This window comes from Equus quagga, chromosome 19 (genome assembly GCF_021613505.1).
Source record: "Equus quagga isolate Etosha38 chromosome 19, UCLA_HA_Equagga_1.0, whole genome shotgun sequence".
Lineage (NCBI taxonomy): Eukaryota > Metazoa > Chordata > Mammalia > Perissodactyla > Equidae > Equus > Equus quagga.
The window spans coordinates 14,540,080-14,563,778 of NC_060285.1; the positions used below are offsets into that span (position 1 = coordinate 14,540,080).

The 23,699-nt window shown below is 47.2% G+C and overlaps 1 protein-coding gene across 10 annotated transcripts in view; it reads left to right on the forward strand.

Moving 5' to 3' along the window:
• The window catches only part of LARGE1 (LARGE xylosyl- and glucuronyltransferase 1), a 534,909-nt gene that overhangs the window by 234,741 nt on the left and 276,469 nt on the right, over positions 1 to 23,699 (forward strand). For all 10 annotated transcript variants that reach the window (XM_046646633.1, XM_046646628.1, XM_046646630.1 and 7 more), the window contains 2 exons: positions 4,780 to 5,081; positions 19,551 to 19,633. In XM_046646633.1, coding sequence (XP_046502589.1) covers positions 4,780 to 5,081; positions 19,551 to 19,633 — 385 coding nt within the window. The remainder of the gene's footprint in view (positions 1 to 4,779; positions 5,082 to 19,550; positions 19,634 to 23,699) is intronic.

Sequence of the window (23,699 nt, forward strand, 5' to 3'; positions counted from 1 at the left end):
GTCTTTACGTGTGTGCCTCCAGATTTAGCGGGGAGGCTGGAAAGGGGAAATCTGAGTATTGACTCTGATTAGGCCTGATGGCAGGTGACATGCACATGTCCCCATTTTACATGTGGGGACACCGAGTCACAGGGAAGTTAAGTGCTTTGCCTAAGGTTATTTATTAGTAAGTGGCAAAACTATAATTAAACTCGGCTCTTTCTTATTCCAAATCTCGTGTTCTTATGACTCTACTTGATTTATTTGCTTTCCTGGTTATCTTTCCCTCGTCCCCCAGCATTCAATATTGTAATAAGGTCACTTTTTAAGTAGCTGGTAGTTTAAGATTTTTTTCTTTTTTAAGTTCTAGATGGTAGTCCTTCTCTTCATTTCTTCTTCAAATGCTTGGCAAATGTAGGTAGTGTGCCAGGCCCTGGGGATAAAGAGACCAGATATCGGGCACTGCCATTCAAAGTGGGATCTCAAGACTGTTGTTGGTCCCTGTATTAGTCAGGGTTCTGCAGAGAAACAGACTGATGAGGGGTGGGGGTGTGGGGGTGTATAAAAAGATTTATTATAAATAATTGGCTAACGTGATTATGGAGATGGTCAAATTCCAGGATCTGCAGGGTGAGTCAGCAAGCTGGAGACCCAGGGAAGCCAATGGCGTAGTTCTAATCCAAAGACTGGCAGGCTCGAGACCCAGGAAGAGCCAGCGTTTCAGTTCAAGTCCAAAGGCAGGGGGAAAAAAGCAATGTCCCAGTTTGAAGGCAGTTAGGCAGACATAATTCTCCCTTACTTGGAGGAGGATCAGCCTTTTTGTTCTATTCAGGCCTTTGACTGATTGGGTAAGGCCCACCAACATTAGGAGCAGCAATCTGCTGTACTCAGTCTCCTGAGTCAAATGTTAATCTCATCCCTAAGCACCCAGATTAATATGTAACCAAACATCTGGGCACTCCATGGCCCAGTGGAGATGATGCATAAAATGAACCATCCCAGCCCCTAAACTGTTACTGGTCTGTAACAAGATAGGTATGGAAGTTGAGAGTAGGCATTTAGAAACTTCTAGAGTAATTTGGACGTGCATCAAGCATGTGATCAGGAGACTTGTCTTGATGAACAGGATATAGACCGATTTGTGGAATTCAAGTGATGAATTGCATGTGGGGCAGGCTATGTTCTAGGTGTGTGTATTAGGGCCAGATTTTTATCGAGGATGGCTTGGGAGAAAAGACTCTTTCTTGACCACTGATGGTTTCAGAAATCCTGGTGTGGGCGCAGTTGTTCCCATAGGCCATAAAATTCCGTGTGATGAGCTTTATAATGACGACCTGTGCACAAAGCTCGGGGAGTCTTCCTGGGAGAGACCGGAGCCCATAAGACATCACAGAGCGGTGCAGAGCACATCTGAGAGGGATGGCCTTTCCCTTCCTAACCCTCCCCTCTCCCCAACCCCTGAGGGTTAGAAGCCTGAACAAAGAGGTCAGGAGCCAGAGCTGAGTCCTCCAGGAAAAAGAGAAGAGGCAGGATGAATAAAACCAGAATGAGCTGTGAACTTGGCAGAGCAGTGGCCCTGCTTGTATCCACTCTGGCCAGGTAGCATTGTCAGCTGGGTTAGAGGCTCAGGGTCCATTGGCACAACGAGGCCATCGAAAGTTAGAGCCAAGAGGGGCCTGGAGCACATCTCTACTCTACTCCCTTTCAGAAATGGAAACTGGACGAGGAAGAGGAAGGGGCCACCTGAAGATAACAGACCTTTAAAACAAACACACACACCAGCAATTACAACTCTGCTGTTTACTGAGCACTTCTTACCTGCCAGGCTCTGGCACAGCATGAGTGTTGCCTTTTCCTACGTGAGTTCCCCTTTTGCAGGCCTGGCGTTTAGTATTTTGTGTGTCTTCCTTGGTGACAAATCTATAGAGGTTTAAAGTGGAGAAGACACCTGCAAGTCTTTGAGAGTTAAGTTTGGTCAAAACCATTTGGGGTCTAAAGCAAGTTGGAAATGGACCCAGGATGTTGATCGCATTTGCCCGGCAGCAGCCCTGGAATTGTGATTGCTCAGGGATTACATAATGATGCCTTTATTTATAAGCCCCTAATCAAAGAAGTATAAACATGTAAGATGTGGGGCTTTGGGGAGAGGAGCTAGAGGAGGTGATCAGCCCCCATGGGAAGGCTGCCTGCTCCTCCTCTTTGCCTTTGGATGAACTTTGACCTGCCTAAGGCTAAAGGCAAGAAGGTTCAGAGATGCCACATCGCAGAGTAAGTCAGGGTTTGTTGGCCACTTGCTTCCATATACCACTCAGAGAACAGCCCTGGATTCAGAAAATGTACAGCCTCTGACACCCGAATTTACATCATCAACCCATCTTACCCACGATGTCCCTTACCCCGCGTTGGGAAGAGATTGGAGGAACTAATTTATACTGAGTGCCTCCCAATGAGAGGCACAGCGCTCCGTGGTTTGTATTTCCGTGTCTTAAGCCTCCCATCACTCTTGCCAGGTTAGCATTCCTGCTCCCATGTCACAGAAGGGAAACGGAAGCTCAGAGCATTTAAGTAACGCCTCCAAAGAACAAACTTATAGGTCTCATTTGTTGCTAATTTTTGGGAGCTTTTGGGAGCTTTTGGGACCCTGGCGCAGGCTTCCACAGCTTCTTGGGTTCCTGCACAAATGCTCTAAAACCATTTCATGAGAAAGAAGCCCCACTCAGCCCCAGAGCATCTGTACCTCTAACTCAGTGCGTAGATGCAGGCGCATGGCCACATGCAGTCACGGAGACCTTGTTTCCAATCCCAGTGCACCACAGCGGGAACACAGCTTAAGCTTTTAGAGTCTCAGTTTCCTCATCCGTAATGGGGACACCAATGGCCACCTGCTTGTGCCGTGATAACCTAAGACGTTGTCTGCGGGAACTACCCGGCATGTGCAGGTACACAACAGACGCGACACAATGCATAACTCTGCCGGCTGCTGGGAGCTGGATGCTCATGTTTTCCCACCCCTGCTCTGAGGGTCGATGTCTGTTGAGAAAACACAATTGCCGTTAGCTGCCTATTCTTTTTCATTTTTGGTGGAGCTAACTTGATTGTACCAAACAGAGAGACGGGTTTCAAAAGCCTGGGTCAGAGCTTGTAATTGGCCAGCTCGGTCACAGTGCAGCCCTAATCAACCTGTGATTTCACGTCCCCATGCACGCGGCCTCGGCCTTTGATCTTCTGTCCTGGGCAGTGGAATCCAGTGAGTCATATTTGCCGCATTGATAGGAGAGGACCAAGAGCTGAGGCGTTTAACCCCGAGGTGATTAAGAGTGGAAAAAAAGGAGTCATGTTTGTGAAGGCCCAGAGACACATCAAAGGCCCTGGGCAGAATGGCAGCACAGTGAGCCCCGCAGGATGGAATTCATCACATTCTTTGATCCTCAAGTTTTGTGAGTCACACACACTCTCTGGGACAGTGTGGAAGCTCAGTGTGGTCTGGGCAGGAAGGAGAAAAGCTCGAAGTCTGGAAAAAGAGGAGTGTTTTTTGGTAGGTGGCTGAGAAGGCAATTTTCTAGAGATGGGATTTCTGCTCGGTGGTCAGCCAGTGTGCAGCTGGACCCTGGGGTTTCTGCAGTCTGGGAACAGAGCAGTGATGGCGTTAGGTGTGTCTTGTGTTGCTGGGGCTCCTCAAGGGTAAGCATGCACTGAGCGCCTACTGTATACAAGGTGGGATGCTAAGTATCCTTGGGAGATGGAATTTTTACATTAGTAACTTGTTTTTAATCCATGGCTCTCCATATATAGTCTATTATGAAACTGCATTTAAGTAGAGTGTACAGACTCAGGTGTAAGCAAGACCTGGGTACGAATTCTGACACCACTGCATTCTGGCTGTGTAACTTTGAGACACCTACATACCCTCTCTGTGTGTGATTGTTAAATGGAGTGTGGCTGGCTCTCAGTTTAATGGTAACTTGTTTTGGGAAAACTTTGATTACACTTCTGCCTCCTTTTTCCTTGTTGCCCATAATTATTTCACTCCTGGCACAGACACCTGCATCCACCCTTCCAACATGTATCAGATATTATGCTGTTACCACAAAGATAAGTAAGACCCAGTCTGTGTCCTTACCAAGCTCCCAATCTTCATGGGAAACATTTGGTAAAGTAATTTACCAAATACAGTATGACAGATACGTGCTTTTCTTAGCACAATGTACAAAATTCTGTTGGAATATGCTAAAGGCTATTTTGCCTGCAAATTGAAGAAGGCTTCCTGTTGGAGGTAATGCTTTGGAAACAGGGTTTTGAAGGGTGAATAGGAGTTCACATAAGAAGACCTAAATAAACTTGGTCATTTTTAATATTTCTTCTTTTTATTCCTTCTCTTCCTTTTATGCTCTCTTCCACTTCCTCCTACTCATTCTCCCCTCCTTTCTCCTTTTCTTCTCCTCTCTCCCTCCTCCTGCTTTCCCTCCTCCTTTATATTCATAGTACTTTATTGATAACAACAACATCTACCTAGAAACATGCCAAGTAGGGACAAGAAGATAATGCGTTTAGTTAGGAAAAATTATATTATCATTGTCTTCTCTCGACAGCATGTTTTTATCACCCTAGTAAGTCATTCTGTTCTCAACTCTGTTCCCAGTTGGATGCATTTATTTGTGACTCACTTTCCATCTGCCTTCCCTCACAAATGGGATTATGAGAGGAGCCTTCCTATGTAGGAATGGATGTCTGGGGTACGTGCAGGGGCTTGCGTGCGTTTCATTCGGGGTTAACTCTTCCCTGGTCTTTCTGCACCCTCAGATGGGAAGCCGGTGTCCCTGTCTCCGCTGGAGTCGCAGCCCCACAGCCCCCGGTACACGGCCTCCAGCCAGCGGGAGCGCGAGAGCCTGGAGGTGCGCGTGCGCGAGGTGGAGGAGGAGAACCGCGCGCTCCGCAGACAGCTCAGCCTGGCCCAGGGCCGCGCGCCGGCGCATCGCCGCGGCAACCACTCCAAGACCTACTCCATGGAGGAGGGCACTGGCGACAGCGAGAACCTCCGCGCCGGCATCGTGGCGGGCAACAGCTCCGAGTGTGGGCAGCAGCCGGTCGTGGAGAAGTGCGAGGTAAAGAGCACTGGAGCCGTCCCAAGGCCCTGTGGCCCCCACCCCCTTGCGAATGCCGCCCGGAAGCACCGCCGGTGCCTGGAAAGAGCTGGCCTTCTTGCCTCGAGCCTGAGTCTGGATCTGGGGCTCGATCACTAACTTTGTGGTCTGGGCTGGCAGATTCTTTAGCTTCTGAGTCTCGGTTTTGCCATCTGAGAAATGGGGACCAGAAGGCCTACACCACAGACATGTTAAGAGGAGCAGGGGCCAGCCAGCCCAGTGGAGGAGTGGTTAAGTTCTGTGCTCTCTGCTTCTGTAGCCTGGGTTCCCCAGTTTGAGTCCTGGGCCTGGACCTACACCACTCATCAAGCCATGCTATGGCGGCATCCCACGTACAAAATATGGGAAGATTGGCACAGATGTTAGCTCAGGGCCAGTCTTCCTCACACACACACACAAAAGAGCAAACTGATAGTACCTACTGCTGGTTTCTTTACCATTCATTTTGACAGGCTCAGGGTTTCTACACCCAGTTACCCGGTTGTCATCCTGGGGATCCCTGTTGCTTAGACTACGATGTGAATGATGACCTGGAGTTATGGTTCTGTTGGGCAGTCCCCTTAGGCCTCATTCTTACTTTATGAACAGCTTTTGCAATTCAGAACCAGAAACTTGGTGCTTATCTAAGGCTGTGATTTAAACGTTTGTAGCTTAATATCATTTCCTCCCTCCTTTTAGAATATGCTTGCTTTCTTAGTAATTCTTTGGGAAACTTGCCCACTTCCTCTCTCTCCAGCCCCTCACCTCCCTCGTTGGTGCATCCGTGCTTCTATGTGCACTGAACACACACACACGCATGCATCCTCATCCCAGACCTGCTGCTTACGGTTCCCGTGGACAAGAGTTACAGCTTCCCTGTTGAGAGTGAGGCCTCTTGAGACACAGACAAGCCTGAGTTCATATTCCAGCGCTGGCGGTTTCTGCTGTGAGTGCTTGAGCAGGTTACTTAAGCTCTCTGAACTTCAGATGTCTTGTCGGTAAATTTGAGGAAATAATACCTGTTCACAGAGTATTCGTGAGAATTAAATAAGATGACCATGTAAAGCCACAAATAGTGCCTGGGGCATAGTACGTTTTCAATTATAGGTAATTTTTTAAAATTTTTAGTTAAATACGGATATTGCCTCTTTGTTCCATTTCCTGCCCATATTCTCTGAATGTTAGACTGCAGACTCCCTGAGGAGGAAACCCTTTGCACACTGTAATACGTGGTTCACATGGATGGGATTGTTACTGATGTTGGTGACACTACACAGTCTGTCACGGAGGAATAGACGGCTCATTGCGTGAGGCAGACTCAGTTCTGTGGAAGGTCTGGGACGTGAGGAGCCCTTAGACGGGAATGGTTGGGGAGAGCCCCGGGGATGGTAGGGTTTCTCAAACCTGGGTGACGTGTGGAGAGGTGGAGAGAGGTAGACGGAGGATATCCAGTGAGGGACATACATATGAGGTGGGCAAATGTGAAGCAAAGTGTTGTCATGGCAGGAAAGAATTCAGGACACGGACCATCGGTCAGTCGGGCGAACACAGAGAACCTGGGCGGGGAAGTGGCTGCGCTGCGTTATCATCGTTCATCCAATCAAGAAATCACCTGATTTCTTGCAGGTTCTGTGCCCTCAGGTTATGGTCATGGGGTCGGTTTAGAGCAGATGCTGGAACCCTGCTAACTAGGTGGGAAGGCCCAGGGGGAGGAAAGTTTATCCTGGAGTGTATTTATGTTCTTAGGATTCAGGCCTCCTTAAAGAACTAAGAATCAAGGAGGTGGAAAATAGAAAAGGAAAAGAAGGGGAGACACAGGTATATCAGAGAGAGAAAATGGGAGACTTCTCATCCTGCTGGAGTCTGTCTGGCCTGTGGCTTCTTTCCCCTGCTCAGTTTTCTGAGAGAGACATCCTATTTCTAAAGAGGGCTCTACCTCAAGTGCCTTGCAAATAGTGTGGGCAAAAGCTAAGTAGCTTTTGAAGCTGGAAGACATGAGTCTAAATCCTGGTGCACTCCTGGCCTGAGAGCCGTGTGGCACTGAGCAAGTTATATCACTTTTCTGTGTTTCAGTTTCCTCACTTGTAAATTATGGAGTAAAACCAAGTTCCTGCCTCATACTGTTTGAATGGTGACAATGAATATCACAACTTTAGGTGAACTCAGGTAGTTGTATTAGCTTTCAGTTTCACTGTGATTGATCAAAAAATCCCAAGTAACAATGGCTTTGCATCTTTTTTCTCTTTATGTTTAAAAAGTCTGGAGGCGTTTGGTGAAGGGATGTCCATGTTGGGGATGCAGACTTCCCTTATCTTTCACTCAGCTTGCTTGAGTGACATTCTAAAGGTCGTCTCCTAGTCCGTAATGACTGTCAGAGCTTCAGCCGTGTTGTCTGCATCCCACCTGGCAGGAAAGTAGCCGTATTAAGGTGGGGCGTATCCCCTTCCTTTAAGAACACGTCTTAGACATTTCACAGTCGGTTCCTTTTGGAACTCATCAGCAGAACTTCATCACTGGGCTACCTTTAGCCGTCACATAGCTGCAAGGGAGCCTGAAAAGATAGATTTTTATTAAAGGAAGCTATGTTTTCCGCTAACACGTTGGAGTTCTGCAACTAGAGAGAAAGATGTTACTATTATAGTGAAAATTCTGTGTCACCTGGGTGTTTCCAAACTTGATTGTGCATTAGAATTACATATCAAAAATGCGAATTCATGGGACCCACCCCAGACCTACTAATTGAGAATCTCTGGGAGTAGGTCCCAATAATATGATTATCAAAAAAATCTCTCCATGGGATTCTGAGATAGCAGACACTGGAACCACTGCTTTAAGGCAACGTAACTACACGATGGGGTTCTCTTTATCTCTGTGCTCTTTGAAAGGTAAGGTAGCAATTCAGAAAACTGTAACTTAGTTTTTACTCTTTTCACATGCACCTGAGAATTAGATTTTATTTTTTTCTTCTTTCACTGTGTTTCTTGATCATGTTACTTCTTAGACTCTTAAGAAGTTATTTTTGGTAGAATTCATCTGTGATGAACCCCTGGTCCTGTTCAGAGCTTCTGTAGATGAATTTGAAAGTCTTGATCTGATGGCATCTTATTTCAGTGTGGTCTCCTCTGGGTGCACGTTTACCTTGAGAGGCTGGCTTCATCCCCATTAGCAGTATGCTTCCTCTGTCTCCATCACATGGTGTCTTTCAAGATTTTCCTGAAAAAGCCGTAGAGGCAAACCTGAAATGTCAGTCAGTGAAGTCACAATAGAAGCCTCCTTTCCTCGCGACACTTCGCGGTTACAAGTGCTGAAGTCGCTCCTGACATGCTGTCAGAGTGCAGGGCTTCGTAACCAACGACGTTGCCATCATCTCTTGTTGTGCTGAAACTTCTCTGAGGTATGACAAGTATTTCTGAAAACCCTTCTGTAACGATGCAAAGGCTGTCAGCTAGGATATCCGGTGATAGAAGCACCGGGCCCTCGCCAGTCCTTGTGCCCTCTTACCATTCCCTGAGTTACGTGGCCTTCCCACGGCCATGCATTTATTCTTCCATGTTTCCCTTGTCAGGGCCAGGCTGCTTCAGTGAGGGCCTGGTTTCTGTGGGCCTCGGGACTTGGAGCAGGATGATTCTCTTTGATTTCCACTTGAGCCTGTGTGTGTACAGATATGTGTATTTTTCTGGCATTTCTGGTTCTGGTCTCTTCTGGAGTTAGCTGCGGTACAGGAGAAAAATCGCTGGAACTGCTCAGAGTTCCTGACCAAGAATCTTTGCTTTGCCTTTCGCTAGTCATGTGACCTTGGGCAATTCAGTTACTGTCTTAGAGTCTTTTTCATTGTTACAAAATGAGAATAATAATATGTTTTTCCCGTTGCTATTGTGAGGATGAAATGAGATAGTGGGTGGGAAACTAACTCCGTACAGATGTCACGTGTGCTTACTGTGGGTATTCAGGTTCCCTGTTGTCGCCTAATAAATCATCTAAAATGTGATGGCTTAAAACAATACCAGTCATTTTATTGGCTTTCATGGTCTCTCTGGGCCTGAGAGTCAGGAAGGGCTTACCTGAATGGTTCTGGTTTGGGGGCCCTCATACAAATAGTTGGCGGCTGGAGCTGGAACAGGGCAGGGCTGGAGCACTGGGTGCTGGCCCAGCATCTCTCTTCTTGTAGACTCAGGGCTCCTCCATTTGGTCTCTCTGCGTGGCTAGATTGGCCTTCCTCACAACATGGTGGCTCCAGGCCAGTCGGCTGCTTCCATGGCAGTTGAAAGCTTTAAGTGCAAGTATTCCAGCAAGCAAGGCAGAACAGAAGCCCGTTTTGTGACCTGGCTCTGAAATTGCATAGTGTCACTTCTGCTGATAGAGTAGTCTGTTAGTGGAAACAGTCACAAAAGCCCACCCACTCTGAAGGGGGAAGGGACACAAACCCCATCTCTCAATGGGAGGAATGTCAAAGAATTTGTGGATATACTTTAAAACTTCCACAATTGATATTGTTATGATGGAAAGTTCGGTGAATGGTGCTCTCTGATGTCAGACCACTCCTTAAAGAAGCATCTCTCTTTGCTTCTAAGCCTTGAACTTCATCTCTGCGGTGTGGCTGGCTGTCACACCACGCCATGGTCGCACCACATCTGTGACAGCCTCCTGTCTGTGGTCTCATATATCGGAGCAGGCTGGCCTTCTGCTTTGTATATCGCACTCTCTTGTAAAATTTACTTTTGAAAGCATGCCATTAAAAACAACAACAACAAAGATGCAACCTTCTCATTTTAAAGATGATGAAACTGAAAGCAGAGAAAACGAAAAGTTCTTGTCTAAGGTTGCTACAACCCAGATGACCATTCTAGCAACTCATCTCCTCATTCCTGTGTCTTCTGCCTTCTTGTCTTGGAAGAGGATAAAGGCAGTGCCAACATTTGACAGAGCAGAGGAAATTGGGCAGCTTTGAAAGCCCTCCTTTCAACAGTGGGGAAAGACTATCCTAGTTCTCACTTGAAGGGGAGTGGGAGTGAGGGCAGGAGGAAAGAACCTGGTGCCTGGCTTTTGAGAATATTTAAGGCTCAAGGCCGTGAATGTAGAGCCTCCAGCATACTGTAAACTTTCTTAGTAATAATAATAATAAATGATAATTGCTGATACATATCTACTACTTACAGGATTCCAGGCTGTAAGCCCTTTACATGAGTCATCTCAGTGAATCTGTGCAACAACCCTATGAGTTGATGCATTTCTTACCCCTCCCCTTTTTCTTTGAAAATTGGCCCTGAGCTAACATCTTTTGCCGCCATCTTTTTTTCCCCTTTTTTCTTCTCCCCATAGCCCCCCCAGTACATAGTTGTATATTCTAGCTGTGGGTCCTTCTGGCTCTGCTATGTGGGATGCCACCTCAGCACGGCTTGATGAGCAGTGCTAGGTCCGCGCCCAGGATCTGACCCGGCAAAACCCCGGGCCACCGAAGGGGAGCGCGTGAACTTAACCACTCGGCCACGGGCCAGCTTCTTAACCCCTTTTTATAGGTGAAGAAACTGAGGTCCTAAGAGGTGGTATTATATCCTGAAAGATGAGGAAGAGGTTGATAGGTGAGGGGAAGTACCGGGGCAGCCTAGACCAAGGGCACATTGTGGAAGCAAGAAAGCTTAGTGAGTCATTCCGCTTGATCATGGCATGGGCAACATGGAAAAAGGGGGCGGGGCGATGATGGCAATGACACTCATCATATCTGCTCTTATTTATCGTGCCGGAGTAGGTGCCAGACACTGAACTTGACATCTGTTAGCTCATGAAATCATTTTAACCCTCCTAATTTTATAGATTGGGAAGCTTAAGCTTAGTGAGGCTACCTAGTGCAGATCCAGGTTGTAAAGTCTTTTCTCTTTAATTGTGGTTAAAAACAAAGTCTGTACAAGGTGAAATTTACCCTCTTAACGAAGTGTACAGCTCAGTACTGTTAAGTACATTCATGTTCTTGTGCCACGGATCTCCAGAACTTTTTCATCTTCCCAAACTGGAACTCTCTACCGGTTATACAATTCTCCAGTTCCCCCTCCCCCAGGCCCTGGCACCTACCCTTCTACTTTCTGTTTCTATTAGTTTGCTTACTTTAGATACCTCGTCAAAGTATCATACAGTATTTGTATTTTCATGACCAGCTTATTTCACTTAGCAGAACGTCCTCAAAGTTTGTCTGTGTTGTAGAAGGTGTCAGAATTTCCTTCCTTTTTAAGGCTGAATAATATTCCATTGTACGTGTGTACCACGTGTTGTTTATCCATTCATCCGACAATGGACACTCGGGTTGCTTCTGCCTCTTGGCTATCGTGGATCATGCTGCTATGAACATGGGTGTGTAGATCTCTCTCTGAGATCCTGTTTTCAGTTCTTTTGGACACCCACACGTGGGATTGCTGGATCACGTGGTAATTCTATTTTAAATTTTCCAGGAACTGCCCTACTCTTTCCCATAGTGGCTACACCATTTTACAGTCCCAGCAAGAGTGCAGAAAGGTTCTGATTTTTCCACATCCTCGCCACAGCTTGTAAATCTTAATACCTGTAAGAGTCTGCTTCCTCCACTGGAGAATCTGACTATGAACTGCTCACAAAGGACTGTGAACATACACCCCATCTGGCCGTTTCTCACGTCCGCCTACCTCCCTCTCCTGAAGTGCCTCTGGCTTACTGTGCTGTGAAGCACAGCCTGAGATGGAGTTTCACCTGTAGACGGTCTATGAAGGCGTGTCTGTGGGGCCAGCACCTGGGGATGCTGTGGGGTTCATTGGGTGTGGCCACCCCAGGAAGGGGCTGACCTTGGAAAGGTGGCTTTCTACAGCGAGGCAATTCCTGAAAATGTGAGAGCTCAGGGCTGCCTGCCGACAGTACTCCTAGCAACCGGGGCAACACACATCTCATTGAAGGGGCCTTCGGACAGCGTGTCACAGCGTCCACCACACTTGGGTTATTGCAGTAGCTTCCTTGCTTGCTCCCCTAACCCCCATGCACACACATATACAGAGAATTTCTCTGACTGGCAGCTTGAGTGATCCTTTTAAAATATGTCACCTTATATAATATATAAAATAGAAGTCTCAACTCTGAGCCCTCCGGTGGCTTCTCTCCTCACACACGTGAAAAGCCAAGTCCTTACAAGTGCCTGTGAGCTCCAGAGGGTCTGCCCACATACCCTCTCTGGTCTCACCCCCTCGTTTTCCTCCTCGCGGCAGCCTCTTTTCCAGGCAGCTCCTCCCTGTTCCTGAAGCACACGAACCTCTGTGTATGTCAGGGTTCCTCCTACTGCCTGGAGCGCACTGCTGGATGCCTGAAGGCTCATCCCTTCACCCACTTCAGTTTTGCTCCGATGTCGCCTTCACAGTGATGGCTGCCAGACAACCCCAGTTTAAAATCTTCGCCCTACTCACCACCCACCCATATACACGCCCCTCTTTTTGCTCCGCTTAATTTTTCATCCTAGACTTAGCATGCTCTGTATTTTAATTATATATACATTTGTGTGTTTATTTTCTGTGTCTCCAAGTAGAATATCAGCTCCTCTGTAAGGGGCAAGGATTCAGTCTTATTTACTCACTGCTGTATCCCCAGCACCTACAGTTGGCACACAGTGGCACTGAATCCACATTTGTAGACTGATTGACTGTTTGGCTAACGTGTGTAGACCTTTTGGGTCAGCCACATCACCCAGAGGCCCAGTAGGTGGGGGTGTGACATGCGCCAACCATGGTGGGTCAGCATCGGGCTGTATTTAGACAACCCTCCTGCCCCAGACACGGGTCCAGCCTATCAATTAAACTTCTGTTGACCCCCCCCCCCCCCAAATCAGTGTCACCCTTTCATATGTTTCCCATGAAACATTTGGGTTTCTCATTCCTCGGGTTTCTGTTTTCTTGATAACACAAGAAAATCAATCCTAAAGCAGGCCAGGAATGTGCGAGGTGGAGAATGCTGGATGGTTCGTTCATTCGTGGTCCATTTAGTAGACCTTGACTGTGGAGGAGGCAGTCAGGGTCGCCCTGGAAGGTCGGCCGTTCCTGTCTTCACACTAGGCCCTGTAGCCCCTGAGTCTCCACTTTCCTTGCTGAGCCCCTGACGTCTTGGCTTCCATTACTGTCAGGAGACGTCCACTTCTGTTTTCTATAGGGTTGAGGTAGTTTTGTCTTTTGGGTCCGTGGCTCAGTATTGAGAGCAAATAGATCAGCGGTTTCCCAAGAAGGTAGAGGTACCCTGGAGGTTTATAAGATGCTTTTAGATGTCATGTTAGCCATACTTTTTTTTTCTTTTTCTCTTTTTTTGCTGAGGAAGATTCACCCTGAGCTAACATCCATGCCAGTCTTCCTTTATGTTTTAGTATGTGGGCCACCAGCACAGCATGGCCACCAGCAGAGGGGCGTAGGTTTGTGCCTGGGAACCAGACTGTGGCCAGCAAATCGAAGTGTGCTGAACTTAACCACTAGGCCACAGGGGCTGGCCCACTGCTTTTTCTTTTTTTTAATTTTTTTTATTTTAGGAGTTGTGTTTTGTTGAGGCCAGGTAGTGTGGGTTCAGTGGCAGGACTCTAAACTCAACCATGTTCCTTGCCACCGACTGCTGAGCCCTGGCACCTTGGGCAAGTTACTTGGCCATTCTGTGTCTCACTTTCTTCATCTTGAATTTTGGAAAACCGTGGATGTTAGGAAAACTCTGTATTTAGACATTCTAAACCCCTCCTTTTATAGAGGAGTCACTGAGGATCAGAAAGGTTAAGTAACTTGCCCAGGGTCACCCAGTTGACCAGAGGCAGAGCTGGGCCATCATCCGGCTCTCCGGATTTCCGGGGCTGTGCTCTTTGTACAGTGGGAGAAGCCTGCATCCTGCCCTCTCCTCCCCTTGTCTTTCCCGTGCCCTGGAAGAGCCGTGAGTTCCAAGGCCTGGGGAGAGTGAGCGTGGCTGGAGGGTGAATGTTACCTTTAGTTGTTTTATACAAATGAAGGGGAAGTGGTGTTCTCCATTGGAGACGGATTGGAAGTAGATTCTGTGAACATCCCTCACGCTCTCTCAACATAGTCACAGCTAACATCCATTGAGTTTTGACCAGAGACACTCCTCAAAGCGCTTAGATAGAACAGTGTTTCTCTAAGTGTGGTTCCTGGACCAGCATGAGCATCACTTGGATGCAGGCAGTCCGCAGGCCCCCGCACCAGATGTCCTGAATCAGATGCCCTGGGGGAGGGCCCAGCCCTCTGTTTGAACCAGCCCTCCTGGGATTCTGCTGCACGTCTGAGTTTGGGAGCCACCTTGTCCTCAGCAGCCCTTGAGCGTGAGTAGTAGTATGTCCCTGTTTTACAGATGAGGAGGTTCAAGTGGGGAGATGCTTCTCCTTAGGAGGTTTATGCCTTCAGTAAGCATGAATAAGCATCAGTTCATTAGGTGCACCTTGTTGCGCTCACTTGTCTGATCTTCCCAGCCCCAGAGCACCCATATTTATCTCCATTTTACAGACGAGCCAGTGGGGCTCAGGGATGTTAAGTAACTGATCCAAGGTCACACAGCGACTTAGCTTTGAAGTTGCAGCTCAAACCCAGGTTTCTTCACTCTTGTCAGTTTTCCCCACTAACCTGCCTCTGTCTCTGCCCCCAGCTGTGTGTTTCTCCCAGGCTGCCAGGGTAGCATCTGTCCCCTGGGAGGCCTTGCCTCCCCTACCCCTGCCCCCTGTCCCCAACACAGGAGTCTGCAGCTGCAGTCCAGAATCTGGGCTGAGCCTGACTTTTCACAGCACATCAGATGCCCGTGTTTGAATCCGTTGTTCCTCTCTCGGGCAGTCTCCCTAATATGAGATACTTTCACTAAATTGTGCCCCCAGGCAGAATGCCCTGAAGGGAACACCATGCCTTCTGGGTCGGGTCGCTGCTAATGGCATTGTTTCGGGGAGCGGGGCTGGGCTGAGTGTTGATTATTTCTGCCAGGGCCACCGCTTGCCTGTCGTCCCTTAGTTTGGTCTGAATTTCTTTTGGGACCCTGATACTTTTTTCCCTACATCCATATATGAGAAAATAACCCTATGGGGATTTTTCCTGGTTTGGAGGAAGGGTGCAGAACATGGAGAACTTTCTTTTTCCGGATTCTCGTGAGGACTGACGAGCACAGAGTTACAAATCCCAGCTGGTCCTGAATGTCAGGCGTGACGCCCTGGTCCAGTCCTTAAAATGCCCTCGCCTTCCGGTCACTCTGCCTGCATCCTCTTGGTCTCAGTGATGTAGACTGCTCTGGGTTACAAGGACACTGAGCCTGCCATCAGAGGAGACTTCTGAGTCTCCGATGGGTTGTCTGCTTTGCTGTCTTTCTCCCTCTTCACTCGACCCCAGCGGGCGAGGACTAGTTTACCCTTCTGTCCTCTGAGCCCAGCACCGTGCCTAGCACATCGGAGACTCCAAAAACACTCATGTCGTGCCCGAGTCCTTCCTGCAGGTCCTGAAAGTGCAGTCACTTCCTCGACCTCAGTGTGCCAGGAATGAAGGCCAGGCCACAGCTGTGGCGCCCTCTTACCTCTGTCTTCAGGCATGGCTTGCTGACATGCCACGTGTTCTGAGCACCATACTCAGGACCAAGGGGCTGAGCGGGAAGCCTTCCTGGCTTCCTTAGAACCTTGCGGTCCATGTGTCTGAGAACTTGGTCGATCTCGGTAAAATTTATAAATAACAGTTTGGATATTCTCGAGTCTGTGACAGTGGTGCCCTCCTGCCTTGTGTCACGTTAGGGGTCAGCAATGTATCTGTGAATGCTTCAGAGTCTTCACTGCCTCCTTTCCAGCCACCAAGACAAATGGAGGTTGAGGAAGGGTCATCGGAGTTGGTCAGATCCTGGGAGGAAACAGATGGCACATTCGAAAGGCGTGGGCAGGGTTAAGGGGAACGGATGAGGGTGGTGAAGCTTCTAGGAAGAGTCTCTGCAACCCCTGGGCCTGAAGGAGTGGGAGGCGGGAGGCCTTATGGAAACCCAGCAAGAATGGGAAGTGTGGGAGAGGGATTCTGACGGGAGTGGGGGAAATTGACCTCTCCTTCCTCATGCCCTCGGGACTCCTGCTGGGGCCTCCCATTGACCGAACTCAACCAGAAACCAGAGGCCGTAGGAGCCCAGTTAATTTGGTCTATAAAGGTCAGGCTCTTGGGGCACAGAGCAAGTTGGAGAAGGGTGGAGAGTGAGACTGGAGAAGCAGATAAGAACGTCATCCCCCCTCCATCCAGTCTTTGTCACCAATAAAGGCAGGTATGGCATCTCTGAAGTATGGGGAGGAAGGCTTTGTTCATGACCAGGCCAGTCAGTGATCTGATGTCACAGAATCTGATATTCAGACTCTTCCCTTTGATGGAAGGAATATGCAAGTAGCTGTGGCCATCTTAAGCCACGGCACAGTGAGAAACTTGAAAACCTGGACTTCACAGCCTCAAAACTGAAAGTTATCATGGTGAGGCCATTTTTGTGACTCTCCTCTTCAAGGAACATTCACCCCTATTCCCTACTCTCCCCATGCCTATCCCAACCCCACCCTACTCTTCGATTCTGCACCTTCAAGATTTGGACCACCCGAAACTCTTCCAAGAGCATATTCTTGACCCTCGGATTTGCTGCTCTCATGGGCATCATTTTCTCGTCATTTCTTCATGCTTTACACAGTGACAGTTGCATCTGAATTATAGTCTTTTATCCTGAGTCTTTTGGACATGTTATCCGGAGATAAGCGATGGAGTCTTCGTTTTACAGGTGGAGAAATTAAAATATGCATAAATTAGACCGAGAAGAGGTAGCATTAGTACCCTGAGGATCCGAGCTTTCCCACACCCTGCTGTCTTCTTCGTAAAAACAGGATTCTGTCACAGCAGCTCTCTTGACCTTTGGGGCAGGATCATTCTTTGTTGGGGGACTGCCGAGTGCATTGTGGGATATGGAGCAGCATCCCTGGCCTCTCCCCATCAGATGCCAGTAGCCCTGCCCATCCCCAGGAGTTGACAACCGGAAATGACTCCAGAGGTTGTCAAATGTTCTAGGCGGGGATAGGGAGTAACTTACCCTCTGTAGAGAACCACTGCCTTGTAGCAGAGTATTTTAAGATCCTGGGCATCAGAGATTGTGAGTTAATTGGTCTGAGGTGGGGCTGGGGTACAGCACGCTTTTTGAAAATCTTTTGGGTGTTTCTCATGCCTCACCAGGGTTAAGAATCTCGGCTCCAGAATCTGAATCCCTCTCTCTCAGCCTGAGTTTTCTCAGCTATGATACTGAGATAGTGACATTATACCTGTTTTATATAGCCATGAAACTGAGATCTCATAATCTGTGTAACGTGTAAGCACAGGAACTGGAATGTAGTCATTTGCTCAATAAGTGTTAGCTCTTCTTTCTCTCTTTCATCTCCCCTCATCTTCTTTCTTGACCCCCAGGTACAGCAGCAGTGGAGAGACCCTGTAGCCCTGATCCAAGGGTGGAGCTTTGCACATTGAGTGTGAGGACTGAACACATAAGGGAGCTGAGAGTAGAGAGGGATGCTCGTTCAGGGAACCAGTACAAGGTGGGGCTGATAGGGCGGACTGGGACCCTCCATGAGGGCGAGGAGCATGTGTCATGGGTGTGAGGCTCTGAGAATCCTGCAGGTGTGATGAGCCCAGGATGTCAGGATTTCTGAGACAATGAGGGTCTGGCTGAAGCTGAGGTCCAGCTTCTGGCACTGAGAGTGGATGGCCAAGGTGGAGTGAAGGCCATTGGAATTGAAGAGGTCAGAGATGTGGATTCAAGGCTGTGGGATGGTTCGTTCCCGAGATGGTTAAACTTCCCTTGGTGATGTCAGCAGGTAGGGGGGTGAAGTAAGCCTGGGAACCAGAAGTCGTTGTCCTGGAAGCCTGTGTGGGAATGACCAGGATGTTAGAACTGCCTGTGGAAGTGGCTGATTAGGATACAGGAGTCTGGAAGGCGTGCCATCGGAGGAAGGGCTATAAGTAACTCTGAAAAGGAAGAGGCATCTACCAAGAACCCTCCCTTTAATTTCACTGTTGGGTGCTGGCGGGCGCATCCTTGTTCTGCAGAACAAGGCTAGGGTGTGGGTCAGGAGGCAGGTTTCTATTCAAGGAAGGCTGTGCTTTAGTAAAAGGCGTGGACCCTCCGTTCTTCAAGCTGTTTTGAGAGAGGCTGGGTGACTTCCTTTATGGGGTGCCCTGGAGTGGTACTTTCCAATCTTTCCCAGGTCATGACACACCTAAAGAATAATTATATGGCACACGGAGGTAAGTAGGAAAGGTGGCTGATAGTGGAGGGTACCGAAAGCCTGAGGGGACCAGCCTTGCCTGGTAGCCTTGAGATCTCACTTGAGGAGATGGGTGTCTTCATCACCTGTGGTTCATTCACGCCATACCAAGGCACCCCATTTGGGAAACTCAGCTCTCAAAGACATTTTTGCTATGATTGGAATGCAATGTGCCCATCATCGTACTCTGCTCTTGGCGTTATTCCCTCATGTACTTCATGACATCCTGTGGGACGTGCGTCATGGCCCTAATGTTACAGTGAGTCACCTGACACTAACCCAAGTCACCCTAAGGTTAAAAGACGGAGCCAGAATTCATGTCTGGGGCCCATGTTCCTGGTACTGAGATGGTGCATCAGGTTCCTTCAATTCTGCCCAGGTTCAATCCTTTGAATGATATCCTGGTGGGGCCCATTGGTGAACCTTGATCCCTTTGCCCTGCTTCAGGTTGCCCCTAACCTGAGACATCTTGTGAAAACATTTCCTGAACTCTCTGAGCTGCAACTTTTTAAAAAAATTTTTTATGCTTTTTTTTGTTGAGGAAGATTGGTCCAAAGATAACATCTATTGCCAATCTTCCTCCCTTTTTTTTTTTCTCCCCAAAGCCCCCAGTACATGCTTGTAGGTCATACTAGTTCTTCTCTGTGGGATGTTGCCACAGCATGGCTTGATGAGCAGTACGTAGGTCCGCGCCCAGGATCCAAACCAGCAAACCCCCGGCCACTGAAGCGGAGCGCGTGAACTTAACCATTCAGCCATGGGGCCGGCCCGCTGAGCTGTAACCTCTCAGTCTGAGATACCTGATTGTCAACTCATCCTTTCAGGGCATATGTCTTTCTTCTCTCTTGTTAACAGTTGTCCTTGTCTTCCAGCTTGGAGGCAGGGGACTCACCATTTGCCTCTTTGAGCCTATCGCCATCTCTCTCGTCCCCAAAATGTAACTGAAAAGAGCCTTCATGGATTCCAAATGATGATAGCTCCATAAACCGATTAAAAAGGCCTTAATACAACTGACTCGAGTTATTTTCCACAGCTGCGGACTGTGTGCCCTTTGTTTTCTAATGATTCCTGACAAGAAATAGGGGCAGTTTTTCTTTTTCATGTGGTTGGAAGGACTGGGAAGGCCGCTTTCTGTCTGTCTAACTGCTCACCCTGTTTTCTTTGCTTCGCAGACAATCCATGTTGCTATCGTCTGTGCCGGATATAATGCCAGCCGGGATGTCGTCACCTTGGTCAAGTCTGTCCTGTTCCACAGGTGAGCGTGAGTGTTGTGCTCTGTGGGTTCATGCGTGTAACCGCCTGCCTGCGTGTTTCCTCGGGCAATGGTTAAATAAGAAGCACGTTTCTCATCGGTCATTTAAGCTGCCATGAAAATGTGATTTTTGTCTGAGACCCTGGGAAGATTATTGTGTTAATAACGTTTAACGGCAGTCATTGGGTGCTGTCTCACAGTGTTTAGAATTGTAGCTCTTAGACCTAAAAGGACGTTCAAGGATACCCCAAATTTGATGCTTCGATTTCTTCACTGGTTTCCCTTGCCTGACAGCCTCCAAATCTTTCCGTTTATGCATCCCTGTTGACAGGTTGTGTTATGGACTGAATTGTGTCCCCCTAAAATATGTCTGTTGGAGTCCTATCTCCCAGGACCTCAGAATGTGACTGTATTTGGAGAGAGGGCCTTTAAACAGGTAATTCAATTAAAATGAAGTCATATGGGTTAGCCCTAATCCAGTATGACTGGCGTCCTTATAAGAGGAGGAGGTTAGGATGAGGACTCACGTAGAGGGAAGACCATGTGAAGACCCAGGGAGAAGATGGCCATGTGCAACCCAAGATGAGAGGTCCCAGAAGAAACCAGCCCTGCTGACACCTTGATCTTGGACTTCTGAGAGAATGAATTTCTGTTGTTTAAGCCCCCAGCCTGTGGTATTTTGTTATGGCAGCCCTAGCAAACTAATACAGGTTGTTTATTCCAGTGTAGCCTGTCCAACCTCTGGGCATTTCTGACCATTAGAAAGTCCTGCCTTAGATTAAACTGAAATTTTCCAACCTATAGATGATGTCCATTGGCCTACTGGATCCCTGTGGAGCCAGTCCTACATCGGGTATGTCCCTTCTCCACCCGGAAGTGATCCTGCCACTCCTGAGTCAGCTCTTCTCCAAGTTCAACTCCTGCCACCTGCGTCTACTCTTTTATAGGGCTTTTCTTCTGTTTCTTCACTATTTCGATTGACCGATGTCTAGAAATACTTGGGGCATATCCAGAATTGAATCTATCGTTCCAGCCAGTGCCTTTGGCTCTGTTCTAAATTCTCACCAAAGGTTTGAATGGATCTTGTTCACAACTGTAGCCAACAGTATGGAAATGGATCAGATGACCGAGTCAGGATCCAGAAGGTTCTCAGTACTAGGAACAGTCATGACAAGCTCTCAGAGTTCAACGGAACAGAGATCAGTGTGAAGTTTTATCCCCGAATCCACCTGTCACTGGCATCAGCAGAGACGGGAGAAATGGTAGACAGCTGAGACGTGCCAACCCTGTAAGAAACTGGCATTCATCTTTGGTTCCACCTTCTCTCTCAGTCCCCCAACCAGCCCGTCTATTATCAGCCTCGCCTCAAGGTTCTCCCTCTTAAATATTTTTCAATTCCAGTCCTTCTTGTCTCCCCAGATCCATCCTCTCTAATGCCAGAACGATGTTTCACACAGGCAAATCAGATTTCTTAAAACCTTTCATTGGCTTCTCCTATGTCGAAGGGAGAGAATGGGACCTCTTTACCTTGGCACAGAGACTGTCGTGGATCTGATGCTGTTCTCGGCAGCGTGATCTGTCTCCTCTCCTTGCTGTGACTTCATGCTCCAGCAACACCGACCTGCTCCCACCCTCTCAAGGGGACCCTGCCTGTTGTTTTCATCAAGCTTCTCTGTCTGCCTGTTTCTCCCCTCCCACCTCTTCCCCTATCCCAACCTGGAAAACTCTTCTTATCCTTTAAGACTTCACAGAGGCATCATTTCTAGTGAGAAGCCCCCCTGAACCTGTCAGTCTGGGTTGGGGCTTCCCTTCTACCAGCCCATAGTACCTTGTGTGTCTTTCTATCATTCCATCTATTACATTGTATTTCATTTATCTATTCATGTTATATCTTCTGCAGTAGAATGTGGGACTTCAGGGGACAGAAACCATACCATATTTTTCAGTGTTCCCACTATCTTAACAAAGTACTTAACATGTAGTATATGCTCAATAAATGTTTACTTGTTTAACAAGTGAATCTGGGGGACTTTGTTAATAAATAATCTGAAGATATATTTATTCAATGACTGAACTAATATATCTAGCTTGGACTTAGTTTGACTTCACATTTATGCCACTATATAGTTGAATGATTTCCAGCAGGTCATTTTTTTTTTTTTAACTCTTTAGACTTGAGTTCTTATATCAATTAGCTTTTGCTGTAAATCAGTTCACCCCAAAACTCACTTGGTTGGAAGCAACATTTATTTATTAGCTTGGCTGTTTGTACTGAACTTATCTGGGTAGTTCTTTGGCTGAGGGCCCTTGCGTGCCTGCACTCAGCTAGTGGATTAGCAAGATATCTGATTCCCTGCCCTCCTGGGGAGGGCAAGGGGGTTGGGAGAAGTGAGCAACCCACAGATAGATCACAGTTAGTGCTGCGGGCTCTCAGTTCCTCCTCATCGCTCTGTCCACTTGGCCTTGGGGTTTCACTTGTACATCTAAGACAGAAATGGGAATGCCACATAAAGAATGCTGGAGTGGGGCTCTACCCCACATCTTTTGAGGGGAGGTGACACACTCTTTCCACCTCATCACAGGTCTTGTGTAAGTTCTGAGACCCTTGTGGTTCTGCACCCTTCATCTGCAGCTTGAAACCAGGCATTTTCTGGGCTAAGCATTAAATTAGGTGAATGGTTCTCAGCCCTTAATGTAGTTATTCCTTGTCACCACTGAAGAACCTAGATCCCTTTCAGATTGAAAAAAAAAAAGCCCCCTTTTTAGAGAAGAGTATTTGCATGATTACAGATAGTCAATTATGCTATTTCTCAATTATGGCAGATTTTAAGGGCATAAAAACTTCTGGTGGTGTTGGGTATAAATATTATCGCTGTTGCTTTAGCTACAAAACAAGTGATTCCAATAGTTATTGAAATGGTAAGAATCCTGTTGGGTATAAACTTTTACTCCTGCAGTAACTGTGCAGCACAAAGATGTTAAATTTAAAAATAGCAGTAGTTTTATTCTAGGTTGCTGATGGCATACCATACTCACACGGAGGCATGGGGATTTGAGAAGAAGGCAAATTCTTACGATGTGTTACGAACATTCTACGCCCCACGTCACTGACTACTTGATCTTCTTGGACCAAATCACCACTTAAGTCCCTCCCATCCCTGAAATTCTCTAAATGAGAATGATTCTGTGAATTGATATGCTAGTGATAATGAGTTGAGATATGAAGACAAAAGACTTTTGAAAGACTTTCGGCTCAGAAAGTCCAGCTATAAATAGCTTCATTGCTTCCAGAGCACGTTATGGGGATTAACTAATACATGATTATAAAATACTTTGACAAATGAAGTACCTTCCGAATGTTATTAATAAAATAATAATAGTGGTGCTGGATGCTTCTTTTGGCTTTCACTGTTAATTACAGTAATTAGATTTATTTTTCCAGACAAGATTTTCAGCAAATTTTTATTTAAGGCTGGCTTTGCTACATCAAATCAATTTTACTCCTGCAGTATGCCTGTGACAGTGGGTACACTATATTTTAAAAGATAGTAAAAGAGGGATATGAACGCTGTCATACACTGATGCTGGGACTGAAAATTGCTGTAATCTTTTGGAAAGAAAGTTCAAAGTATTCTGCATGAGACCTTGACCCTATGTAACTACTTTAAGGACTCTTATCTTAAAGGGATAATCTTAGCTACAGAAAAAGCTTTTACAAAACATTACTTATAATCATAAAAATTGGTATAATTCTTAGAAACAGGAAGACTATTGCATGTCGTGTTGGGGGTGGTTGAAAGAAAAGTGATCTTGCTTTCATTTTTCTCTTTACCTATCCTTTTGGTCATCTCATTATGCAACCTCTATGGTGAAGAAAAAAGGTGGATGAGAAAAAAATAAATACAGGGTATGTGTGAGTGAAGGTCTCCCTGCTAGAAAATAGCACAATATGTGTCTGTGTCACTTAGATGGAAGGATATTTACAGAAAAATTTGGGGCATGTTTGTAACTCCAATCCTAATTGCAAATAAACTGGGAAATATGGCTGCTTTTCTGGGAAACTGAGCTT